Source organism: Homarus americanus, unplaced genomic scaffold (assembly GCF_018991925.1).
Source record: "Homarus americanus isolate GMGI-L3 unplaced genomic scaffold, GMGI_Hamer_2.0 scaffold60044, whole genome shotgun sequence".
NCBI lineage: Eukaryota > Metazoa > Arthropoda > Malacostraca > Decapoda > Nephropidae > Homarus > Homarus americanus.
In genome coordinates this window covers 354,654-377,745 of record NW_024726521.1, presented here as the reverse complement: position 1 = coordinate 377,745, position 23,092 = coordinate 354,654, and the positions used below count along the sequence as shown (strand labels likewise).

At 42.6% G+C, this 23,092-nt stretch overlaps 1 protein-coding gene across 1 annotated transcript in view; it reads right to left on the bottom strand.

Annotated features, from left to right (window-relative positions):
- Nucleotides 1-1,371: 1,371 nt before the first annotated feature.
- LOC121865634 (small conductance calcium-activated potassium channel protein-like) overlaps nt 1,372-23,092 on the bottom strand; it is a 51,472-nt gene continuing 29,751 nt past the window's right edge. The window contains exons 3-4 of the mRNA XM_042365156.1: nt 2,500-2,841; nt 1,372-1,434 (exon numbers count right to left, since the gene is read on the bottom strand). Of these exons, the coding sequence (XP_042221090.1) occupies nt 1,372-1,434; nt 2,500-2,841 (405 nt within the window). The remainder of the gene's footprint in view (nt 1,435-2,499; nt 2,842-23,092) is intronic.

Here is a 23,092-nt window from a genome sequence, read left to right as displayed (position 1 = left end):
TCTCTGTCTCTCACTATCCATCCTCCTCTCCCCATTCATCTCTCCCTCCTACCATCTATCTATATCTCTCCTCTCTCACTATCTATCTCTCCTCTCTCACTATCTATCTCTCCTCTCTCACTATATCTCTCTCTAACTATATTTATCTCTCCTCTCTCACTATCTATCTCTCCTCTCTATCTATCTCTCTCACTATCTATCTCTCTCCTCTCTCACTATGTATCTCTCTCCTCTCACTATTTATCTCTCGTCTCTCACTATCTATCTCTCCTCTCACTATCTATCTCTCTCCTCTCACTATTTATCTCTCGTCTCTCACTATCTATCTCTCCTCTAGACAGATGCATTTGTATCGTGTGTCTAAAACCTATCTTTGAATGCATGTGCGCGTTGGCATGTTTAACTTCGCAATGCAGATAGATAGTCATGTATTTGCCTAACTATGTATGAATTTGCATGTTCATTCAAGAAATCTAAATGATAGGATGATAAAGGAGGGTTTCATGCATTCAAGCACACCATCAGATCATGCATTCAAGCACACCATCAGATCATGCATTCAAGCACACCATCAGATCATGCATTCAAGCACACCATCAGGTCATGCATTCAAGCACACCATCAGATCATGCATTCAAGCACACCATCAGATCATGCATTCAAGCACACCATCAGATCATGCATTCAAGCACACCATCAGATCATGCATTCAAGCACACCATCAATCATGCATTCAAGCACACCATCAGATCATGCATTCAAGCACACCATCAAATCATGCATTCAAGCACACCATCAGATCATACCTTCTGTTGCCATGCATTTGAAGATGATTTCAGTGTTTCACCATTGATGTAAAATTGCCTGTAGAATTGAGTGATGCTTAAGAATACCAAGTGAGATTTATTTTATCTACTTAAAGGGTCTTGTTTTGTCTGTGTTACTTACCCAAGGCAGCACAGTTAAGGAGCATTTACCTAGAATCAAGACTTGAATAGTTGTTGGTGTTCCTTGTGAGTTATGAAGTTCAGTGCTCGAAGATATATAGTCAGTGTTTAAGTCAGTTCTATTAATCCACTATCTTCTCATCTTCCCATTGGCAGTGTCGTACCGGTGATGCTCCTGTGCCAATGAAGTTCTCTGCACTGTTAAAATGGACTTGTCATGTGGCTCTGTAGGTTATGATGTTTGGCATAAGCAGGATGGCAGGACGGAATTTCTTGGATGTAGTCAACCTTCGCTGTCATATAATTAAAGGTTGATGAGAAGAAGTAACAGCAGACACTCATATGCTCTTTTCAATACCATTACCTCTGTTCTTTAAGGATTATTTTTACAACTCAATGACTCTCAGCCATTTTTCAGGGATTTTTAAGGACTCTTGAAGTGTATCCTCAAATCCCAAGGATATTCAAGAAGCGAATGAATCTTGGACTGAATCAGTAGAGTATGAAAACGTGAAAAAAAGTTACCGAATGAAAACGAATATTTTTTTCTCTCGATAAATCCCGCAGCCAACTCGAGTGCCTATTTCATACTCGACTTTATCCGTATTCTCCCCAACAAGTGTGAATTTTATGCAACTTAAAAAAAAGAGTTGGACAGAGAGGAAGCTGAAGTTACTGAGTGAATACCATACCATTACCGGACAGACGGACAGACAGACAGACAGGCAGACAGACAGACAAACAGACAGATGGACGACGTTATAATACCCCCTACGAATTTGCGGGCGTAGGTAAATGCCCTTTTGGGGGGGGTCAATTTAGGGTCATGACCTTGGGGCCGTAAGAGCTAGGGTCAAGATTCTCAATGATTCGGAAGATGAACTTTCCTCTTAACCGTTGTCGGGGGAACACAGCAAATTACGGTATTGTCTAAGAGCTATTCTAGCCATATCTTAGTCTCCCATAATATGGTAAGTAAGTTAGTTAGGTAATTCTCCAATACCCCAGACTCATCAAAATTAAGTATGTTCTTTACCATTATGTGTGCGATCCTACCCTAACATGTGAAGAGCTTCGGTCAAAAGAACCCGGATAATGGAAAGATAGACGTACGGAAAAACAAGACCTTGAGAACAATGCTCTTAGGTAATACGCACCGCAAACTGGTGGACGTATAAGAAGTGGACCCAGGAAGAGAACTGCTTTACTTAAGTTGAAGCAAGTGAAGCCTTAGGTAGGAGTCACCAATTAAAATCAGTTCAAGAGAAACCACCAGGAGGAAATATAAATAAAAGTAAATTAATAAGAGCTTGAATAAATAAATCAAGATAAATATCAAGAAGATAAGAATAATGCCTGACTAAACCCAAGGCAAATGATGCTATGCCTGGAGTCTTGTTGTTCCAGACAGACTGAGTGAAGCATTAAGGTGATGACAGATATCAGACCAGATGGACTGAAGTCTCGGAGGCAGGAGACAATGCCTCAGCTAAGTGGAAGCTGCAGGAGGCTGGTGAGACCCTAAGAGAACAGTATGGAGAACTTGACTTACCTTATCGTAGACTTGGGCGGAGGAGAGCTCGTTCTCTATCACCATGACGATGATGCCGACCATCCCCATGACGAGGGCATAGTCGGAGATGCGCTTCCGCTTCTCGAAGAGCGCCTTGCGTCGCCCCAGGCGGTACCCGACGTTGGGCTTGTTGCGCAGCTTGAAGGAGGCGTTCTTGCAGGCACCAGACCCGGCCTTCTCCTCGGTGTAGCGCGGGTACTCGGAGTGCACGCCCACCAGCGCTATGCCGGGGTCCTCACCCTCCGCACCACGCCCACCCCCTCCGCCTGCGCCCCCCTTCATCGACCCAGGGATGGACAGGGTGGACACAGGCTTGCGTAGCTGAAGGGCAAGAGAGAAGCACCGGCAATTAGCGTATTGCTTTCATTGTCACAATGTAGTGGAGTGTTTGTAACAGTGATGTGTCAGAGAGCTCCATACACTATGTCAGGGGGTTGTATGTTGACATGTGTATTGTGAAAACATTAGGATTACACATGACATCTCCACATATAATAACTACATAAAAACATCATATATTAACTATTATTCTTCCTCTTTTAAACAACATTGTGAGGACACTGTGTCAGAGGAGTGTGTACTATAAACAACATTATCAGGGTTTAGTTTTCAAAAAGCAACTGCATAATAACAACACATTAAGTTATCAAACTACTCTCCATAATCAACAACAAGTAACGAGGAGTCTGGTATTAAAGTGTTTGTAGTCTTTTGACAAATATATTAATCATAGTTTCCCTTTACGGAACAGCTCGAGAAAAAAATTCCATACAATGAGCTATCCAAATTCTATTTTCGTAAACAACATTATATCTTTATATCATGGTAACGGTCCTCTGAACACATCAAATCATGGTAAAAGAAAACAGGCACAGTACCACCCAACGCCACGCTTTGTTATGTAAAGGAAAAGAAATGTAGGAGCCGGAATGGAAATATATTTCAATTTATCACCTGGAGTTTGCATATTTCTCCCTGGCTGTGATCCACGAGAAACAAACTCAACGAATGCGCAAACAGCATATTTTCTTTCCCAGGAGATTGTACAGTACACAGGAAGCAGTTTGTTGTCCCGATCAAGGAAGATGTAACACTTTGCATTGTTTATCCACCCTCCAAAAAAAAAAAAAAATTCTTCCTCATGTAATTAATTAAGAACACTGTCTTTCACAACACCACAACAGTAGACATATTATTGTACGTTAAATAAAAAAAAAGGTAGATACTGTTATTTTAAAACTATGAGGAACAGTAATATAAATATAGGTTGATAAGGAAATGAATGAGATGCAGTTATTTCTATTATGAACAGTCTCTCCTGTCTATCATTACCAGTCAGTGATTATCTGTCTTGCAATCACTAAACGGTCAGTCAGTCATTCCTTCTCTATCCAGTCAATAATTATCTCCACTCTATAACTTAACACGAGCAGCTTTCACTAACTAAGTCTCCAGTTAAATAGTCTCCAGTTAAATAGTCTCCAGTTAAATAGTCTCCAGTTAAATAGTCTCCAGTTAAATAGTGTCCAAATAAACGAGCTCGCCAGTCTCCATCACTCCACAATAAGGACAGTTCCTAATCTCTACCAGTCAACATCAAGTACCCCCTTCCACAGTCATCTTTCACTGCGGTCAAGGATGGGATCTGGCTCACTATAACACTCCTGGAAGCCGTGCAAATTATTCAGCATTGACATTGATATTTTTAGACCGAAGCGAAGGTTACTTGTAGATATCAAACACGGAGCCACAAGGTACAATGAGGACAGAGTAACACGGAGGTACAAGATATAATGAGCATAGAGCAACACGGTGCAACAATGTACAATGAGGATAGAGCAACACAGAGCCACAAAGTACAATGAGGACAGAGTAACTCGGAGGTACAAGGTATAATGAGGATAGAGCAACACGGTGCAACAATGTACAATGAGGATAGAGCAACACAAAGCCACAAAGTACAATGAGGATAGAGTAACTCGGAGGTACAAGGTATAATGAGGATAGAGCAACACGGTGCAACAATGTACACGTCCCCTTCACTAGTGCGTTTACAGGGGCTAGTCATGTAAACATTCCACAAATCATTATCTTCGAGAAATTTGTTTTAATATTGTTTTATTTTGATGATATAGTATGTTTATTATTGTGAGTTTCCTTCTATCGAATGTAAACAAACACAACGCTGCCACACTGCACAAAACCTGACGAGCCCCTGTAAACGTACTAGTGAAGGGAACTGTACAATGAGGATAAAGCACGATAAGTATTATAATACTCTATTGGTGAAAAATAAACAGTAGAAGGAATTATAGTGATTACATAAATCATGAGTGATCTTTCTAATACCACACCGGACATCCAGGCAGTAAGGCTTGACGTATTGATTGCTGAAGGTGCTCGGGGTGAATGTCACTTTACACTGAACTCTACAGCGATCTACAAGTTGTCAATCACAATTTTATTTTTCTAAAGTTGGGATTTACATGTTAGTCACCGCAATAAAGCAATCACATGTACTTTACTGTGATTTAAATTGGTTCTTTCATGCATTTGCGTTGAGAGATAACATTATTTTGTAGCCAACCGAAGAATCTAATTGGTTTAAAAAAAATCATGGAGTCAAAGAGTTCGTACAGAGAGAGATGGTTTATACACTGAGTAAAGCTTTAAGCCTTGAGAGACCCTGTACATTAACAGACTGACTTACTAGAGGTTAGGTTAGGTTAGGTTACGTTAGGTTCAACAAGTCTTAGTATCTCTCATCCTCCAAAAAGCCTTAGTACCTCTCACCCTCCAACAAGTCTTAGTACTTCTCACCCTCCAACAAGCCTTAGTACCTCTCACCCTCCAACAAGTCTTAGTACCTCTCATCCTCCAACAAGTCTTAGTACCTCTCACCCTCCAACAAGCCTTAGTACCTCTCACCCTCCAACAAGCCTTAGTACCTCTCACCCTCCAAAAAGCCTTAGTACCTCTCACCCTCCAACAAGTCTTAGTACCTCTCACCCTCCAACAAGCCTTAGTACCTCTCACCCTCCAACAAGTCTTAGTACCTCTCACCCTCCAACAAGCCTTAGTACCTCTCACCCTCCAAGACTCTCTCTCCTTAGTGTGAAATATTAAGTGCTCACTCTCTCGCAGAAATGAACCTAAAATAAGATCTGTCCATAATACATTCACCTTAAATGTCACGGACGAACTGGAAAGGGCAGACGAAAAGGACGGAGGGAGGAACTAGGTCGACTATAATTATCTGTTCACCAATTGACTGAGGAACAGGAGAACAAGCTGAAGAAGTTGTTACCGAAATATGGTTTTGTTATGGAAGACGATATTGAAGGAAGTTGTAGAGATATTGTTTGTCTTAGAGAGAGAGAGAGAGAGAGAGAGAGAGAGAGAGAGAGAGAGAGAGAGTGTGTGTGTGTGTGTGTGTGTGTGTGTTGTGGATATTTTTGAGGTGGGAACAGAAATTTCGTCGGCTGAATGAATTTGAGGGATGAGGTTGTTGCTATGCGAAAGAGTACAGTAAACCCTCTCAATAACGGACTTCTTAATAACGTAATGACTACAGTAAACCCTCTCAATAACGGAATTCTCAATAACGTAATGTCTACAGTAAACCCTCTCAATAACGTAATGTCGACAGTAAACCCTCTCAATAACGGACTTCTCAATAACGTAATGACTACAGGGCTACAGTAAGCCATTTAAAAACAATAAAATAAGGTTAATAACATCAATGGAAATTCCTATAGTTGTCTTATTCATAACCGAACACTAATGACCTGGATCCTCTTACAGTCAACAGGTATCCATTTTACATCTATATTTCATGATAAGAAAAAAAATAAAATCAATGGAAATATTTACCTTTATATTTCAAAACCACACGAAACTAATTTACTTCCCGTATCTCTTCTCTTTCTTCAAAAATTACAATTATCTTCAAACTTGCATTATACGAGGTCAATATTTCCCTAAAAAAAAATTAGATGTTTTTCCCTCACGAAGACAAGTTAAAACTCCCTCCTTTTAAATTTTTCACCCATTTTTTTTATTTCTTCACTAGCAACCATAAACAAATACGCCATATTGTTTTTTTTTTTCAAATATGTTTTTCGACACAATTTTTTCCCCTAGATTTGGAGCCTCACACTACGTAGAGCCTCACACTACGCAGAGCCTCACACTACGCAGAGGCAACATAAGCTCGGCAGCCCGGCAGATGAACTGAAACACTCAACATCATTTTTATGTGAGTGGAAAATTGGGTTTGTATCGAAATTAATGAGATTTTCAACTTTTTTTTTTTAGAGCTTTCTCTTTGAACTGCTTATACAGGTATTAATACATATTGGAAGTCCCCCGCCCTCCCTTTCCCCCTCCGCCTCACTATCGCTTGCTGTCTGTCTGTCTGTCTGTCTATCTGTCTGTCTTCCTGTATTTTCGTTTGTCTGTCTGTCTACTTGGATCTATCTCTCAGTATGTATAAGTGTGTTTGAGTATCTGCCTGTCTGTCTTTCTCTTTTTCAATTTACATACTAACTCCCACAGTACTCCCGCCATACACACTTCTCACACCTTGTTTACTTACACCTCTCTCTCTCTCTCTCTCTCTCTCTCTCTTAACAGTAACAAGTGAGGTGAAGACAGAGGCAGAGGGAGGTAGGAAATACTAGACGTGGCAGCAAATGGGTTGAGCAACAGAAATGAAAGAAGAGAAAGATTAAAAAATTTAGTAAAGAAAAGAAATTATAACAAATCCTTGGATACACGAGGCAGACTGTGACTACTGAGGCTAATCCTTGAGACACTAAAAAGAAATAAAAAAATGGTAAAATATCATTAAATTAATACGAATAAAATGACAGAATTGAAGTTTTTATTTTCCTTACTAAGAAAATAAAAAGAGGAGGGATAGAATTTAAAAGTAAAATCAGGAAAAGATTTACGATATTCCTGAAGGTGAGACTTGAAGAAACTGGCCAGCGGTGAAATAAACTCAAATACTATTAGAAAATAAAGAAAACTTTAAGGAATGGAAATTTAACTTTGACTCAAATATTAAACTTCTCTTAGTACAAAAGCTATATTCCCAGTAATTAAAAAAAATAATAATTAATATTTGTCTTTTACATACAAGTCTCCGAACCGTAAAGTGCATCCAATTTAGGAACATTAGTTTAATAACTCATGCATGTAAAGTCTTATTAAATATAATTCTCAACAAAATAAAAAATTACAATAAACAATAAGTTATTTCAAAGCCAAATGAATTTATATAAAGTGAAATGTTACCGTGGAAGTTTATTTAGGTTTGAACATTTAACTGAAAGAAATTAGATACTCAAGTAAATCCATACGCTTATATTGTAAAGATAACAGGCACTGATGTTGGAGGTGGTGTTATCATATACTAGGGAGCGGGCCAGGAGAGCATATCAAGATAACACATCATAATCGTCACTTCACTCCAGATACATGATATCAATTACTTAGATTCACATGTTAATACTTGAATGACACTTAAATATTAATAATCCTTCTCGAGATTGAGTGTTATTGTAATTATATAAACTGTAGTCAGGAAGTATTGTAAATCATTACCTGTATATACACGTCTAAGTGGTCAGGTATTCTCAGATGTTCTTCAGGTTATATCATCCAGTGTGTACAGCTTTAACTTAGGCAGGGTGAGGGGCAAGGCTGTCTAACTCTGTCTAACGTTAATCCTCACTTGACCAGGGGGGAAAAATAACACACGGTATCCAGAAGTTAGCTCAACATGAAAGCTATCTTGTGGAAAGTGTATTATAGGAACCTGTAATATAATTAAGCGGGGAATGTGAAGCCTTTATCACCTACAAAAAACAAAAAAAACACAACTCTAATTATCGACAGACTCGACAAATACAGCTATAGATAGGTTTAATATATGGAAGCTGTGTCTTTATTGGTTTATGTTTAAGAATTTGTAATTTATTTAACAGCGGATTACTTAATTTGATAAATATGTTGTTTGAGATGTCACTGTATGCTTTATCTGTGGATCAGGAGAGGTGGTGGGTTGTGGTGGTGAGTGAAGTAGTGGTGATGGTGGGTGGTGATGGGTGTAGTAGTGGTGATGAGTAGTAGTGGTGATGGTGATACTGGGTGTGGTGGTAGTGGTGGGTTTGGTGGTAGTGGTGGGTGTGGTGGTGGTGGGTGGTTGTGGGAGTGGTGGGTGTGGTGGTAGTGGTGGTAGTGGTGGGTGTGGTGGTTGTGGTGGTGGTGGTGGTGATGGTGGTGATGGTGGTGGTGGTGGTGGTGGTAGTGGTGGGTGTGGTGGGTGTGGTGGTAGTGGTGGTAGTGTGGTGGTGGTGTGGTGGTGATGGTGGGTAGGTGGTGGTGGTGGGTGGTGATGGTGGTGTGGTGTGGTGGTGGTGGTGGTGGTGGTGGTGGTGGTGGTGGTGGTGGTGGTGGTAGTGGTGGGTTTGGTGGTAGTGGTGGGTTTGGTGGTAGTGGTTTGGTAGTGTGGGTGTGTGTGTGGTGGGTGGTGGTGGGAGTGGTGGGTGTGGTAGTGGTGGGTGTGGTGGTGGTGGTGGTGGTGGTGGTGGTGGTGGTGGTGGTGATGGTGGTGGTGGTGGTAGTGGTAGTGGTGGGTGTGGTGGTGGTGGTGGTAGGTGGTGTGGTGGTAGTGGTGGGTGTGGTGGTGGTGGTGGTGGTGGGGGTGGTGGTGGTGATGGTGGGGGTGGTGGTGGTGGTGTTAGTGGTGGTGGTGGTGTTAGTAGTGGTGGTGGTGGTGGTGGTGGTGGTGGTAGTGGTGGTGGTAGTGGTGGTGGTGGTGGTGGTGGTGGTATATCGTGTAAGATCTAGTAAGAGATTTTCCTTGGTAGTTAACTTGTTGATCAAATGAATCCGAGTCCTAATAGGCCCGGGTACTAATGAACCTCAAACCTAAACGAACCCTTACAACCGTGTTCAATTAGGATTATTGTTCATTAGCACTGGGACTCATTAGAACTCAAACCCTTTAGGACTAGACTCAGTTAAAGCCTCATTCCAATCGTAATGCATAGGTTGGGTTGGGTTGGGTTGGGTTGGGTTGGGTTGGGTTGGGTTGGGTTGGGTTGGGTTGGGTTGGGTTGGGTTGGGTTGGGTTGGGTTGGGTTGGGTTGGGATAGGTTAGGTTGGGTTAGGTTAGGTTACGTTAGGTTAGGCTGGGGGCGTATAGGAGTGGGTGTCCTTTAAACCAGTAATCATATGGGCCGTAGACATGCTATCGGGCCGAGACGCCGAGACTGGCTAATCTCTCCTGTAGAAGACGAGATGGAGGCTCCCTAAATACCTCCATCATAACCAGCAGATTGGATTTTTGTCGGAGTTAATTAAATTTCTCATCTTCGATTAGCTATTCCTTTGATGTGTTTTTTTTTACAGGAGAGAGAGAGAGAGAGAGAGGATAAAAGCTGCGATGACAGTATTGAGAAAGAGAGGGAGGGTGAAAGTGAGAGCTTAAGTGAGGAGTGGGTCAGAGACAGGGGACAAGCGGTAATAAAAGTGTTGAAAGAGAGAGAGAGATGTATAAGCCGCGTGATCATGAGGGACTCGGAACATGGAACTCCTTTTGGGACAAGACTATTATATCACTCACATAGATGTGTTTTTAAGTAGTAATGCTTCTTGTTTTGTGTGTGTGGGTGTGTGTGGGTGTGTGTGTGTGTGTGTGTGTGTGTGTGGGTGTGTATGTACGTGCGCCCACATACAGTAAAAGTACAATCATACACGTACACACAACAAATAACACATACATACCTAAATACTCGTACCCCTAAACGAACGAACGAACGAACGAACGAAACACACACACACACACACACACACACACACACACACACACACACACAGGGTCAACAGCTTCGTTGGTGTAATGACCTCTAACCAGTGGGCAAATATTGTCGGCCATAACCAGCCAGGCTGACTTATATTGCTTGTTTTGCATATTTTTGGACCACTCATTCGGAAAATAACTGGAATGTTGAATCGTTCACTATCTGCCAACCGCGAGTAGCTGCTGCCATTGGTAGTTGGATATCTGCCATTGTTTGTCTATAACGACGGTGTGTGTGTGTGTGTGTGTTTGGACATAGGCGTTTGGATATAGGTTCTTAGACTTGGGTTCTTAGACACGGGATTTGGTCATAAGGGATTTGAAAAAGACTATTTTGACATGTGTTTGGACATGGATGCATCTGGGCGACTGATTAATGACATTTCAACATATGAGGTTTAGACATGGGTATAGTGACATGGGTTTAGACTTGGGTATAGTGACATGGCTGTACGGACCCCCGATCAAGTTTACACAGTTCCAAAACCCAATGCATGGAATAACGTACAGTACATGGATCAAGAGAAGACCCAAATAGCAACACGCATATTTTTACTCCTTCCAAGGGTTAAATTAATCCTCTTGGGTTAAATTAATCCTCTCGGGTTAAATTAATCCTCTCCCTTAAGTTTAATCTCCCCTCCTTCCCTCAGTCATTCGATCGACACCACCTCTCCCACTCTTCGCAATTACATCGATCATGGTGTGAAATAGTAAACACGATTTGGTTAATTTTTAGACCACCAGAATCCCTGTACATCCCCTCCCTCTTTCCCTCTCTCTCTCTCCTCCCTCGTTATCTCCGTCTCTATCTCTTTCTCTTTCTCTCTTCTTCCCTCTGTCTCTCCCTCCCTTTCACTTCCCTTCTCAACCTCTTTTACACCTACATGAAAATAGCCAACATCCATGAAGGTGCGAATCAATATGCAAATTCTAGATATAAGTCTTGCGAGTGTCGGCCTCAGAGATATATGACGCCTTACATATGGTTATTGACTCCGACCAAAAGGTTATGTAGATGTGTGGGTAATATACTCTCTCTCTCTCTCTCTCTCTCTCTCTCTCTCTCTCTCTCTCTCTCTCTCTCTCTCTGAGGTGTGAGTCGAGCAGTGAGCAACAAAAAAGGACAGAGGAGGGTTGTGATGAAGGACCCTCACCGAGTTATGCCTCCCAAAATACTAATTACCCTCATCACCCCTTCCTTTTAAGAGTAATTAGAGGTCGGCCTCGTCATATTTATCACTACCATTACAGGGCAGGGATAATTAACACCGCCAGTTACCGCCTACAGGAGACGCTTAACAGGATTAGGGACACCAATTATCGTCAACTTTAGATCACCAATTATCGTCAACTTTATATCGAGTGAAAGTACGAAGATAGACCAGACTCCCAAGTGTGGTAACGTCGACTCCTGTACCCCTAGTTAACCCTGCCGGTATATATAGACGCCTATTGATTTTTTTTTACCATATTTGAGAACATTGTCGATAGGGTGTTGGGGAGAGAAGAGAGAGAGAGGGAATTTAGGGTTTTAATTTTATGAGATTTTTTTATACCACTAGAAATGATTTTGTTTTTAATTTGACTTTTATTTTCTAAGTAGATGGATATTTTTTTGTTTTTTTTCGATTCGGTGTAAAAATTCTGATAGAAAACACGTTAAAACACACACACACACACACACACACACACACACACACTGACAACCTCTACATTATTTATTCACTCCCTCTCAACCACCACCACTCATTCCCTCTCCACCACTCACTCCCACTCCACCACCACCACTCATTCCCTCTCCACCACCACCCATTCCCTCTCTTTTCCTTCTAATTGTATTCGCCGTCAGCCATTAAAGGCGAGAGGAAATACCGGTACATGTTATGGTAAGTACTTGAAGATGACCATTAGCCACCGAGTATACTTCAGTGATATACTACAGCATCTAAGTATATCCATCAATGAAATATACACCACCTGGCCAACACCATCACTGAAATATACACCACCTGGCCAACACCATCAGTGAAATATACACCAACTGGCCACCAACACCATCAATGAAATATAACCACCACCAACACCATCAATGAAATAACCAACTGGCCACCAACACCATCACTGAAATATACACCAACTGGCCAACACCATCACTGAAATATACACACCTGGCCAACACCATCACTAAAATATACACCAAATGGCCAACACCATCACTGAAATAGGCCACCACCAACACTATCACTGAAATATACAACACTGGTTACTCAAATCATCAACAAATATTAACTAACTGGGCTAAGAGAACGCGAAATATAATAAAATATACAAATCTATTTTTTTGGTTGGTTGTTGGTCGTACAATGGGTAGTTAAAGCAAATGTTCCTCCAAGAATCACAATAGCAATAATAGCAGTGGGGGTAAGAGGCCTTGCTAGTATATAGTCAAGTGGGTATTTTCTTCAATATAATTTACTGTGATTTGGTGAAAGTGACTGTGAATTGCAAGTCAGTCAGTCTGTCTGTCTGTCTATCTGTCTGTCTGTCCACATCTTCTAAAGGAGAGTTGAAGTCCCCAAACTTTATTCAAGGTGATGATGATGATGATGATGGCGATGATTGAATATGAATTTTACCATGAACATCAGCTAGTTCATTGTGCACCCCATACTCATCCTGTGAGCGGCAGCCCATTAGAGGTTTACAAAGGGTGTGTTTAACAGACCCCAGTACTCATGATATTATGGCATTGAATATTACAGAACATTTCGATATATATTGTTTGTTTAGTTCTGTACATAGGAGTTATTCACGACTGTTGTGAGTACAGGAGTGTGAGGCAATATGTCTGGCCGCACACTTTGTTATTCACATCTGAGTGAGAGGTATTCAAGCACATTATGTGTTTGGTTCTATACATGGGAATTGACTTAGCTACTGAGTGCAGAAACGTGGATACAATCAATCTTAACATGTCGGCTATCTTGCCATTAGAGATAAAGTGTTGTGCCATTTCACACACAGTGTACTTGGACCTGTCCCTAAAAGCTTTTATCTTTTTACGAAATGCTGTCGTTGTGACAACCTAACGGTGATGATGATGATAGTGATGATGATGATGATGATAATGATGACAGAGAAATAAATAACCATTACTTTCACAATATCTGACATACACATGATTCTCTTATACATATGTTTATCCAAAAATTACCAATGAAACACACACACACACACACACACACACACACACACACACACACACACACACACACACACACACACACACACACACACACACACACACACACACACACACACACACACACACACACACACACACACACACACACACACACACACACACACACACTACTGAAATATTACACCCCTACACCTGTATTCACTTTACCTGGTGAGTAGGTAAATAACACCATTACAGCATTACATAACAATTCTTTCTGATCTGTATATAATAACTTCAAACATTAATGACCTGACTATCCAATGACAAGAATACAGTAATATGTAATTAAACGAGGCAAATTACCCTATGGTATCATCAAAATACAGATGCTGTAATTATAGGCGTTATTCAAGAGGTTATAGAGGTGGTTGTTGTCGGTATAATCACCTCGTTTGATACAAGTCAACTGTAATTGAGAGGATGAGTTGCCAACTAACGCCAAGTGGTGGAATTATTTGTTTTGATCAGAGACTTGACCTTTGACCTCTGACCTTTTAATGTATCAATGTAATGTCGCTTATGGTTACTATGGTGAAGTTGAGAGAGAGAGAGAGAGAGAGAGAGAGAGAGAGAGAGTGTGTGTGTGTGTGTGTGTGTGTGTCTATGTATGTATGTGTGTGTGTGTGTGTGTGTCTATGTATGTATGTGTGTCTGTGTAAGTATAAACCTGTTGACAACTCTCCATAAACCAGTGTAGAGTCACACGGAATATTTCATAGCAAAAGGTCAAAGTGCACGACCTAATTGTGTAGTTCAGAAAGATATTACCCCGGGAAGTACACAGAATTTTATGTAGCCTCTTGCATTAATAACAAAATAATTTATTTTATACATATCTAATGACGTCACATGTATATAACTGATCATACATACTTTAATACCACTCCCATAATGACGTCACATGTATATAACTAATAGTAACATACTTTAATACCACTCCCATAATGACGTCACATGTATATAACTAATCATACATACTTTAATACCACTCCCATTATGACGTCACATGTATATAACTGATCATACATACTTTAATAAATATATCTACCAGTTTCGTTAGTATACATATACATTTACCTGTCTACTAATCAGCTCTACGATTCTCAAATGATCGTACACTGAATTTTCCTCGTAAGTGGAGATATAAAATTCAAAACCACATCAGTATTATATAGATATTCTACCTTAACTAGCTATACTGTCAGCTAGCACCAATAGGAGAGTCTTACTAGTTCGGACTCTGGAGTGTTACTAGCCAGAGTCCTTGAGTAGGGTGACTGCAGGACCCGTGGACACCTACTTCCCCAACTCGGCTTTTATAAATCCTTCTAAAGTTAGATAGATTGAATCGTATTTTTTTTCATTTCCAGCCGAGAATTGAAGAACTGTAATACACCATTGACGATAACGGTACTCATTTATAAAATATTTTTGTTTTTATTTCTTTATCAATCCAATTGCAAGATGTATTTTATATTTCTTAAGCACAAACACGATAACAATGTATTTCGTTATCATAATACGAAAATTTAAGAATGGTCGAATAAAAAGATTGATTTAATTTACATAGGCAACTGAGACGATACGCTTAGAATCAATGTAAATGCTTATTGTTCACCTAACATTCTGTGTATGTAAATTGATGATATATACGAGTATTCCTAGTTACTTTTACTCACTAGCTAAGTCTTCCCACTCTTATTATATGGTTGTGTTTCTCCCCATTACTTGAGGTTAGTGTACAGTCACTCAAAAAATATCTATACAAAATTGTGTTGAGAAAATATGACACAACGTACGAAGGATTTTGACAACCCTACCGAGACAACAAGAGTCACAGTGTTCATTCTGTAAGTCATCGATCACCCCGAGTACAGATAGTTTTTTGAGTCACTGTACATAATATGTGGATAGTTGTCACGGCAGTTTGTGTAATTGTTGTTTAAGTTGTCAAGATTGTTAAAATAAATCCTTTTCGCCTTAATACTATACAAACAGACATATATTCTAGTGTGTATATATACATGTACCAGTATACATGATTAGCCTAACAAAGCGCACTGACCCATGTATGTTGTGTACACGAGAACATGTGCACACAGTAAACACACACTGATGGCCAGTGACCTTTGTCCCAGGTCATGAATCACACGACAAACACACACACACACACACACACACACACACACACACACACACACACACACACACAAACAAAGTTATCCTGCTAGTGAGAGGCATTTAACGATGAAAACAAGTGCAGCCACACAGACAAGTGCCACAGACAACAAGAACTACCTTACCATCATCATCATCATCATCATCATCATCATCATCATCATCATCATGCACTGTGGTCAAAATAAAAGTCCTCCACCTTAGTAACTACGGTCTGTCAATACAAAATAAAATCAAATCTAATTAACAGTAGCTGATGGCGGGTTACCTACTGGCCTCCCTGACTTATTTCTTCAATAGGAAAATGTTCATTAAATAAGCTGAGGCGGTAGTGAAATAAGGAGTCAACTTTCCGGTAATCTTAATACGTTATATTTTTAGTATCCGAAGAAAAGCTTTTTTTTATTATTATTATTAATCCGAGGTTTGATTACTGTCTGTCTGTCTGTCTGTCTGTCTGTCTGTCTCTCGCTGTTGCTGTTCTCACTCTCTCTCTCTCACTCTCTCTCTCTCTCTGTGAGAATATTCTCTGTACGGATTACTGATGGTACAAGAGAGAGAGAGAGAGAGAGAGAGAGAGAGAGAGAGATGTCAGGGTCTTCCAATTAAAATGGATAAACATTATTTCCCAATTAAGCTTTTGTACGCTGGTCTGTCACTGACTCAACAACAACAACCCAACAACAACAACGGTGAGGCAGAATATCTCATTTCTCTCTCTCTCTCTCTCTCTCTCTCTCTCTCTCTTTCTGCCTCCTTTCTTCCTTCTATCCTCTTTTTCTCCTTCACTTTCTAAAACTCTCTTTCTTTATCTCGCTCTTTTTTTCTTCCTTTTTCTCTCTTTTTCCCTCTGTTTTTGTAGCTGCCTTTCTCTTCCTCCCCCTCTCTCTCTATATATTTTTTCTTTTCAATTTATATATCCTTGCTTTTCTACCTGTCTCTTTTTATCCTCGCGCTCCTCTTCCTCTCTCTTTCTTTCCTCCCACTCTCTACATCCTCTTTCGCTATCCTCTCTCCCACTCCCCCCTCTCTCTGAACTAGCTGGTTAATTCAAAGTTAACCGGGCTGGTACATTTATATTATACTGGGCTTTAGTAACAAAACCCAATTGAAGTTTTTGCTTTTATTAAAAAGTATTGTTTATATAATTCCTGAGTGTAGATCAACCGTAACTTCCACTATTTATGAGCCTGAAGGGAGAGGACGGCGGCTATGTAAATAGACCGTTTTATCACTTCCGTTTGATGTAAGATTGTGAGTGTGACTGATGTGAGTAGTGACCCATCGAGGGAGAACGGAATAGGCACGTCGTCCTCCCTCGAGGGAAGATGGAGCCATCCACGGCAGCTCTCAAATAACGTCTTCTTCTAGTCAAGGATATCAAACTACTGCTCGCTTTGGGTGGCCAGAAAGCAGGCTACTTAATGCCTGAACTCAGCATAATATGACACAGCTTCCCGTGGGCACACCTTATTACGTGCACTGAACATGTCACCTCATAGCCAGTGGAAAGTTACAGGGGATGAATCAGTATACAAATCAAATGTAATTAACCCATTTATATAATTCTTCTGTTTATGAAACAAGGGCCATAACATCTCTCATTATCCCGTTATCCTCTCTCATCCTCCCTCCTTCTTTCGCTATCCTTTCTCCCACTCCCCCCTCTCTTTCTACCTCCCTCCCTCTTTGTTTTTATCTCACTTCTCTTCTTTCTCTCACCCCCTCTCTCTCTACAGCCAACTTGGGAATAATGCAGGGAGAAGGATGCGACACCCTGCCAGGCCTAGGTTACGGGGGCGTGGGTGTAAATATTTAACCAACGAGTGTACACAAGCAGCGATGCCTTCCTATAGACAACTCGCTTACCGAATATAATCGCACCTCCCGTGTCTAATCTCTATAACGACGAGGCTGAGGACTCTTTAACACAAACACACACACACACATATATACACACCTGACTACTCATCGCTACAAGGCACCCTGGACAGGCTACAGGCATGGACTACGGAGTCATGCACATCAATACCGCCACCACTCCAGTGCAAGCTCCAGCAGTGACAGTGAGTGCCCATCCTCTCCAGTTAGTGCAGTCTGCCAAACTCCTGGGTGTAACTATAGACCACAAACTGGACTGGAAGGCCCATGTAAACAACACAATCGAGGCAGCCTCGTACCGACTCTACATGCTACGACGACTCAGGCCACTAGGGGCACCCACGCTAGAGCTGAGGACTATCTACAACGCATTTATTCTCCCAAAATTAACGTATGCGTCACCAGCCTGGTCGTCTTCTCTCAATTCCACCCAACAACGTCAGCTAGAGAAGGTACAGAAGAGGGCCTGCAGAATCATGCTCGGCGCAGACTACTCCTGCTACAACAACGCTCTCCCCACCCTGGAAATGCCATCCCTCAGTGACCTCCACCACTATGCACTAGCAGGGTTTGGCAGTGGACTACGGCACCATCCTTGTCATCGCCACCTACTGCCACCTGCAGTCCCCCGCCCACCTCGCGCAGTCCGCCACTACAACAAAATTCAACCCATAAGAGCCCGCACCGATAGATACAAGAATAGCACCATCCCATCTATTGTTAAAATAATAAACAACTCCTGATTTGTGTACTGTACAGCCCTGTAAATGTATTGAACGTATATTATTATGTCTAAATCACATATACGTTTGTATATTTTCAGCCACCGGCTGCAACTCTATTAATAAACCGTTTATTATTATTATTATTATTATTATTATTATTATTATTATTATTATTAACATTCACCTTTGAAAAAATTCCGAAACTCAAGTCATTCAACACAAGTTTATGAATTCTCAGATACTATGATGCAAATTTTGAGTCGATCTACACACGTTACGTAACGTAACGTAACCTAACCTAACCTAACCTAACCTAACCTAAGCTAAGTTGGTGAAAGAAATAAAAATGGTTGAGTACAGAGGATAAGAGAACGCGGCGCAGAGCGCCATGCATAACACAGCCTCCGGGAAGTGTTTAGCTAGAGGTCCAAAGAGGATAGAAAAGACATTGGTAATCACAAGAACCGCTTCATAACTTACTAAATAAAATAAAATAAAAATCACCAGACAAACTACAGCGAATCTAAAGATCTACAGATATATTTACAGAGTAATAATATCCACCCGAGTCTACAATTATCTACTTATTTGTAGAAAAGTAGATGGGAATTATTAGTGCGGCAGGTCAATTAGCTATCCAGGTGTTAAGTATAGGCCACAAGTATCAAGCTAATGCAATGAACTTATTTATTTAAGTCTCCCTCCCTCCTTCGCTCCTTCCCTCTTTCCCTCCCTCACTCCTTCACTCCCTCCTTCCTTCACTCCCTCCTTCCTTCACTCCCTCCTTCCTTCACTCCCTCCTTCCTTCCCTCTTTCCTTTACTCCTCCCCTCACTCCTTCCTTCCTTCCTTCCCCTCCTCCCTCCCTCCTCACTCTTTCACTCCTCCTTCCCTCCTCCCTTCCTCCCTCCTTCCTTCCTCCTTCCCTCCTTCTTTCCTTCACTCCTTCCCTCACTCCCTTCACCCCCCTCCTTCCTTCCTTCCTCACTCCTTCACTCCCTCCTTTTCATTCCCTCCTCCTTCACTCCTTCCCTCCCTCCCTCCTCCCACATCACTAAATACGTCAAGGAAATTTCTTTGGTGTTTTTTTCAGTCAAGAAATCCACCTTGGAAAGAGGTTAGAAGGATCATCGTTCAGCAGATGTGACGGACGAATAGAGGGAAAAGAGTACTGGAAGGCGTCTATCGATAACACACACACACACACACACACACACACACACACAGTGAAAAAATAAAGCAAAATAAAACAGGTAAGAAGAGTTTATATTGAAGTTTAATTAACGCTGAAAATCCAGGAAACAAGAACCTCCTTCCCTTCCTCTTCCCTACCTCACCTCCCACCTACCCCCCCTCCTCCCATCACTACCTCCTCCCACCTTCCTCACCTCCACCTACCTCACCTCCCCACCTACACTCACCTCTCACCTACCTCACCTCCCACCTGCCTCACCTCCCACCTGCCTCCACCTCCCCACCTCACCTCCCACCTCCCTCTCCTCCCCTTCCTCCTCCCACCTACCTCACCTCCCACCCTCTCTCCTCCCACCTCACCTCACCTCCACCACCACCTCACCTCCCACCTACCTCTCCCCACCTTCCCCCTCACCTCCCACCTACCTCCCACCTACCACCTACCTCACCTCCCCACCTCACCTCCACCTCCCACCTTCCTCCTCCTCCCACCTACCTCCACCCCTCCCACCTTCCTCACCTCCCACCTTCCTCACCTCCCCACCCTACCTCACCTCCCACCTACCTCCACCTCCCCCCCACCTCCCACCTCCCACCCCTTCCTCCACCTACCTCTCACCTCCCACCTACCTCACCTACCCACCCTGCCTCCACCTCCCACCTTCCTCCCCCTCCCACCTACCCACACCCCCCTCCCACCTACCTCCTCCCACCTACCTCCTCCCCTTCCTCCCACCTCCCACCAACCTCACCTCCCACCTACCTCCACCTCCACCTTCCTCCCCACCCCACCTCCCACCTTCCCCCAACACCTCCCTACCCCCCTCACCTCCCACCCAACCCACCCCACCTCCAACCCACCCCACCTCCCACCTTCCCCCCCACCCCACCCACCTCCACCTCCCCACCTCCCCACCTCCCACCTCCCACCTCCCCCACCTCCTCACCTCCCACCTACCTCCCCTACCTACCTCCCCCAACCCCACCCCAACCCAACCCCAACCCCAACCCCAACCCAACCCCCAACCCAACCCCAACCCCACCCACCCCACCCACCCTCCCCCACCTTCCCACCTACCCCACCCACCCTCCCCTCCCACCTCGCCTCCCCCTACCTCCTTTCCACCACCTACCTCACCTTCCCACCTACCTCCCACCTACCTCCCACCTCCCCTACCTCCTCCCACCCTACCTCCTCCCCCACCCACCTCCCCCTCCCACCTACCTCCCCTCCCACCCCTCCCCTCCCCCCACCCTCCGCCCCCACCTGCCTCACCTCCCACCTACCTCACCTCCCACCTCCTCACCTCCCACCTACCTCCTCCCACCTACCTCCCACCTCCCACCTCCCCCCCTCCCACCTCACCTCCCACCTCCCACCTACCCTCACCTCCCACCTTCTCTCTCCCCCCGGTATTATCCTCCTTGTTGTTGTTGTTGTTATTGTTATTGTTATTGTTACTGCTGTTATTGTTGTTGTTGTTATTGTTGTTATTGTTGCTGTTGTTAATGTTGTTATTGTTGTTATTGGTGTCGTTATTGTTGTTGTTGTTGTTGTTGTTGTTGTTGTTGTTGTTGTTGTTGTTGTCGTTGTTGTTGTTGTCGTTGTTGTTGTTAATTACCGCCGCCATTACCTGCAACACATGAGTGAGCATCGAATACCACAAGTGACGCATGAGTTAACCTTCAGAAGATGATAACCAACATTAAGGGTCATTATGGCGTATTACCCAGCCTAGCGTCGTGTTGTGTTGAGCAAGACGGGGAGGATAGTTCAGTCACCCTTCATAACTACTAATGATGGGGGGAACGGAAGTTAAGAGAGTGTTAATATAGGGGTGTTAAGTTGGGGGGTTAGTGAGGTGTTGAGTTAGGAGGTGTTAAGTGGGGGTGTTAGAAATGAGGGTATATTAGGGGGTTAGAGATGGGGAATTGTTAAGTGGGGTGTAAGTATTAAGATTAGGGTGTTAAGTGAGAGTGTTATATTAAGGGGGTGTTAAGTCAGGGAGTTGAGATGAGGGTATTAAATTAGAGAGGTGTTGAATTATGACAATGTTTTATTGGTTGTTGTCACTGAAAAATGCTGTTTTGTTTTGTTTTTAAGTTAAGGCATTGTTTCGGGTTCTGTGTTAAGGTTAGGTTAGGACTAGGTTTAAGTTAGGAATTGGAGATTGAGTTAGAGTTAGGTGGAGTTAGGTTAATGGTTATCACATCTTAACGAGAGGATGGTGAGAGGATATTATTCAGTTATGATGGTGTGTGTGTGTGTGTGTGTTGTGTGTGTGTGTGTGTGTGTGTTGTGTGTGTGTGTGTGTGTGTGTGTGTGTGTGTGTTGTGTGTGTGTGTGTGTGTTTTGGCGCGTGGGGAGCTGGGAGTGCATTGAAGACGAGGACAGGAGGAGAAGATAATTTCTCTAATCAGTCAGTCAGTCAGTAAAGGAATTCATAGAGCTGCACAATATATCACATGAATCTTTGAACATTTAAATGGTATCTTTTAGAATAGATGAAGACGGTATATGATGTGTAAAAACTAATACCTGACATATCCTACACACTATCTTTTATATAGACCACATATCACATATATATATATATACCATAACTTGTCATCACATATCCCACATCATAACCCCACATCTTTTATATGTTGTGCAGCTATCCACACATCACATATACACCCACACGTACAGATACACCCACACATTTCAGATATACCCACACAGGTCAGATACATATAGCAAGGACCCAAGCAGCTGTGGTCTTAATCTGTTTTACAGTGTAGGTAGGTTGGGTGTTCCCGTCCAGACTGTGGGTTAACTTTGCAGCTAACAGCCCCTACGTGTATATTATTGCCGAGCAGGTGTAGAGTGTGTGTGTGTGTGTGTGTGTGTGTGTGTTTGAGAGAGAGAGAGAGAGAGAATCACTAACTATACATTTTCACCTACCGCTCACCTGTCTTCCCTCTCACTTTCTCCCCGTCGTAGTTATCATTCTCATTTTTCCCTCTTTTAGATTTATTTCCTTTTTCTTTTCTGTTCCCCCACCATCGCTTCCCCATCACTTCACCTCCCCATCCACTTCACCTCCATCACTTCACCTCCCCATTACTTCACCTCCCCATCACTTTACCTACCCATCCACGCCCTTCCCTTCTCGAAAAAAATATCCCTTCTGATTCTCCTCTCCTCTATCCCCTTCCTTCACCCCCCTCATCTTCGCTCCTCTTCCACTTCCTTCCCTTCCCCTCACCTTCCACTGAGCCATCTGCCTCTTGCCCACCTCCCACCCTGACCCTCCCCTCCTCCCCACCCTATCCCCACCTAACTAGCTCTCCCCACTGAGTGCCAAAGATAACTCCCAACTCTGGCACTGTGGCTAACACGAGGCACAGTTATGAACAAATAATAATCACGTCAGTGGCAGCCATCTTTCCTTTGGTTGTCCTTTGGCACAAAAAATAAATCCATATA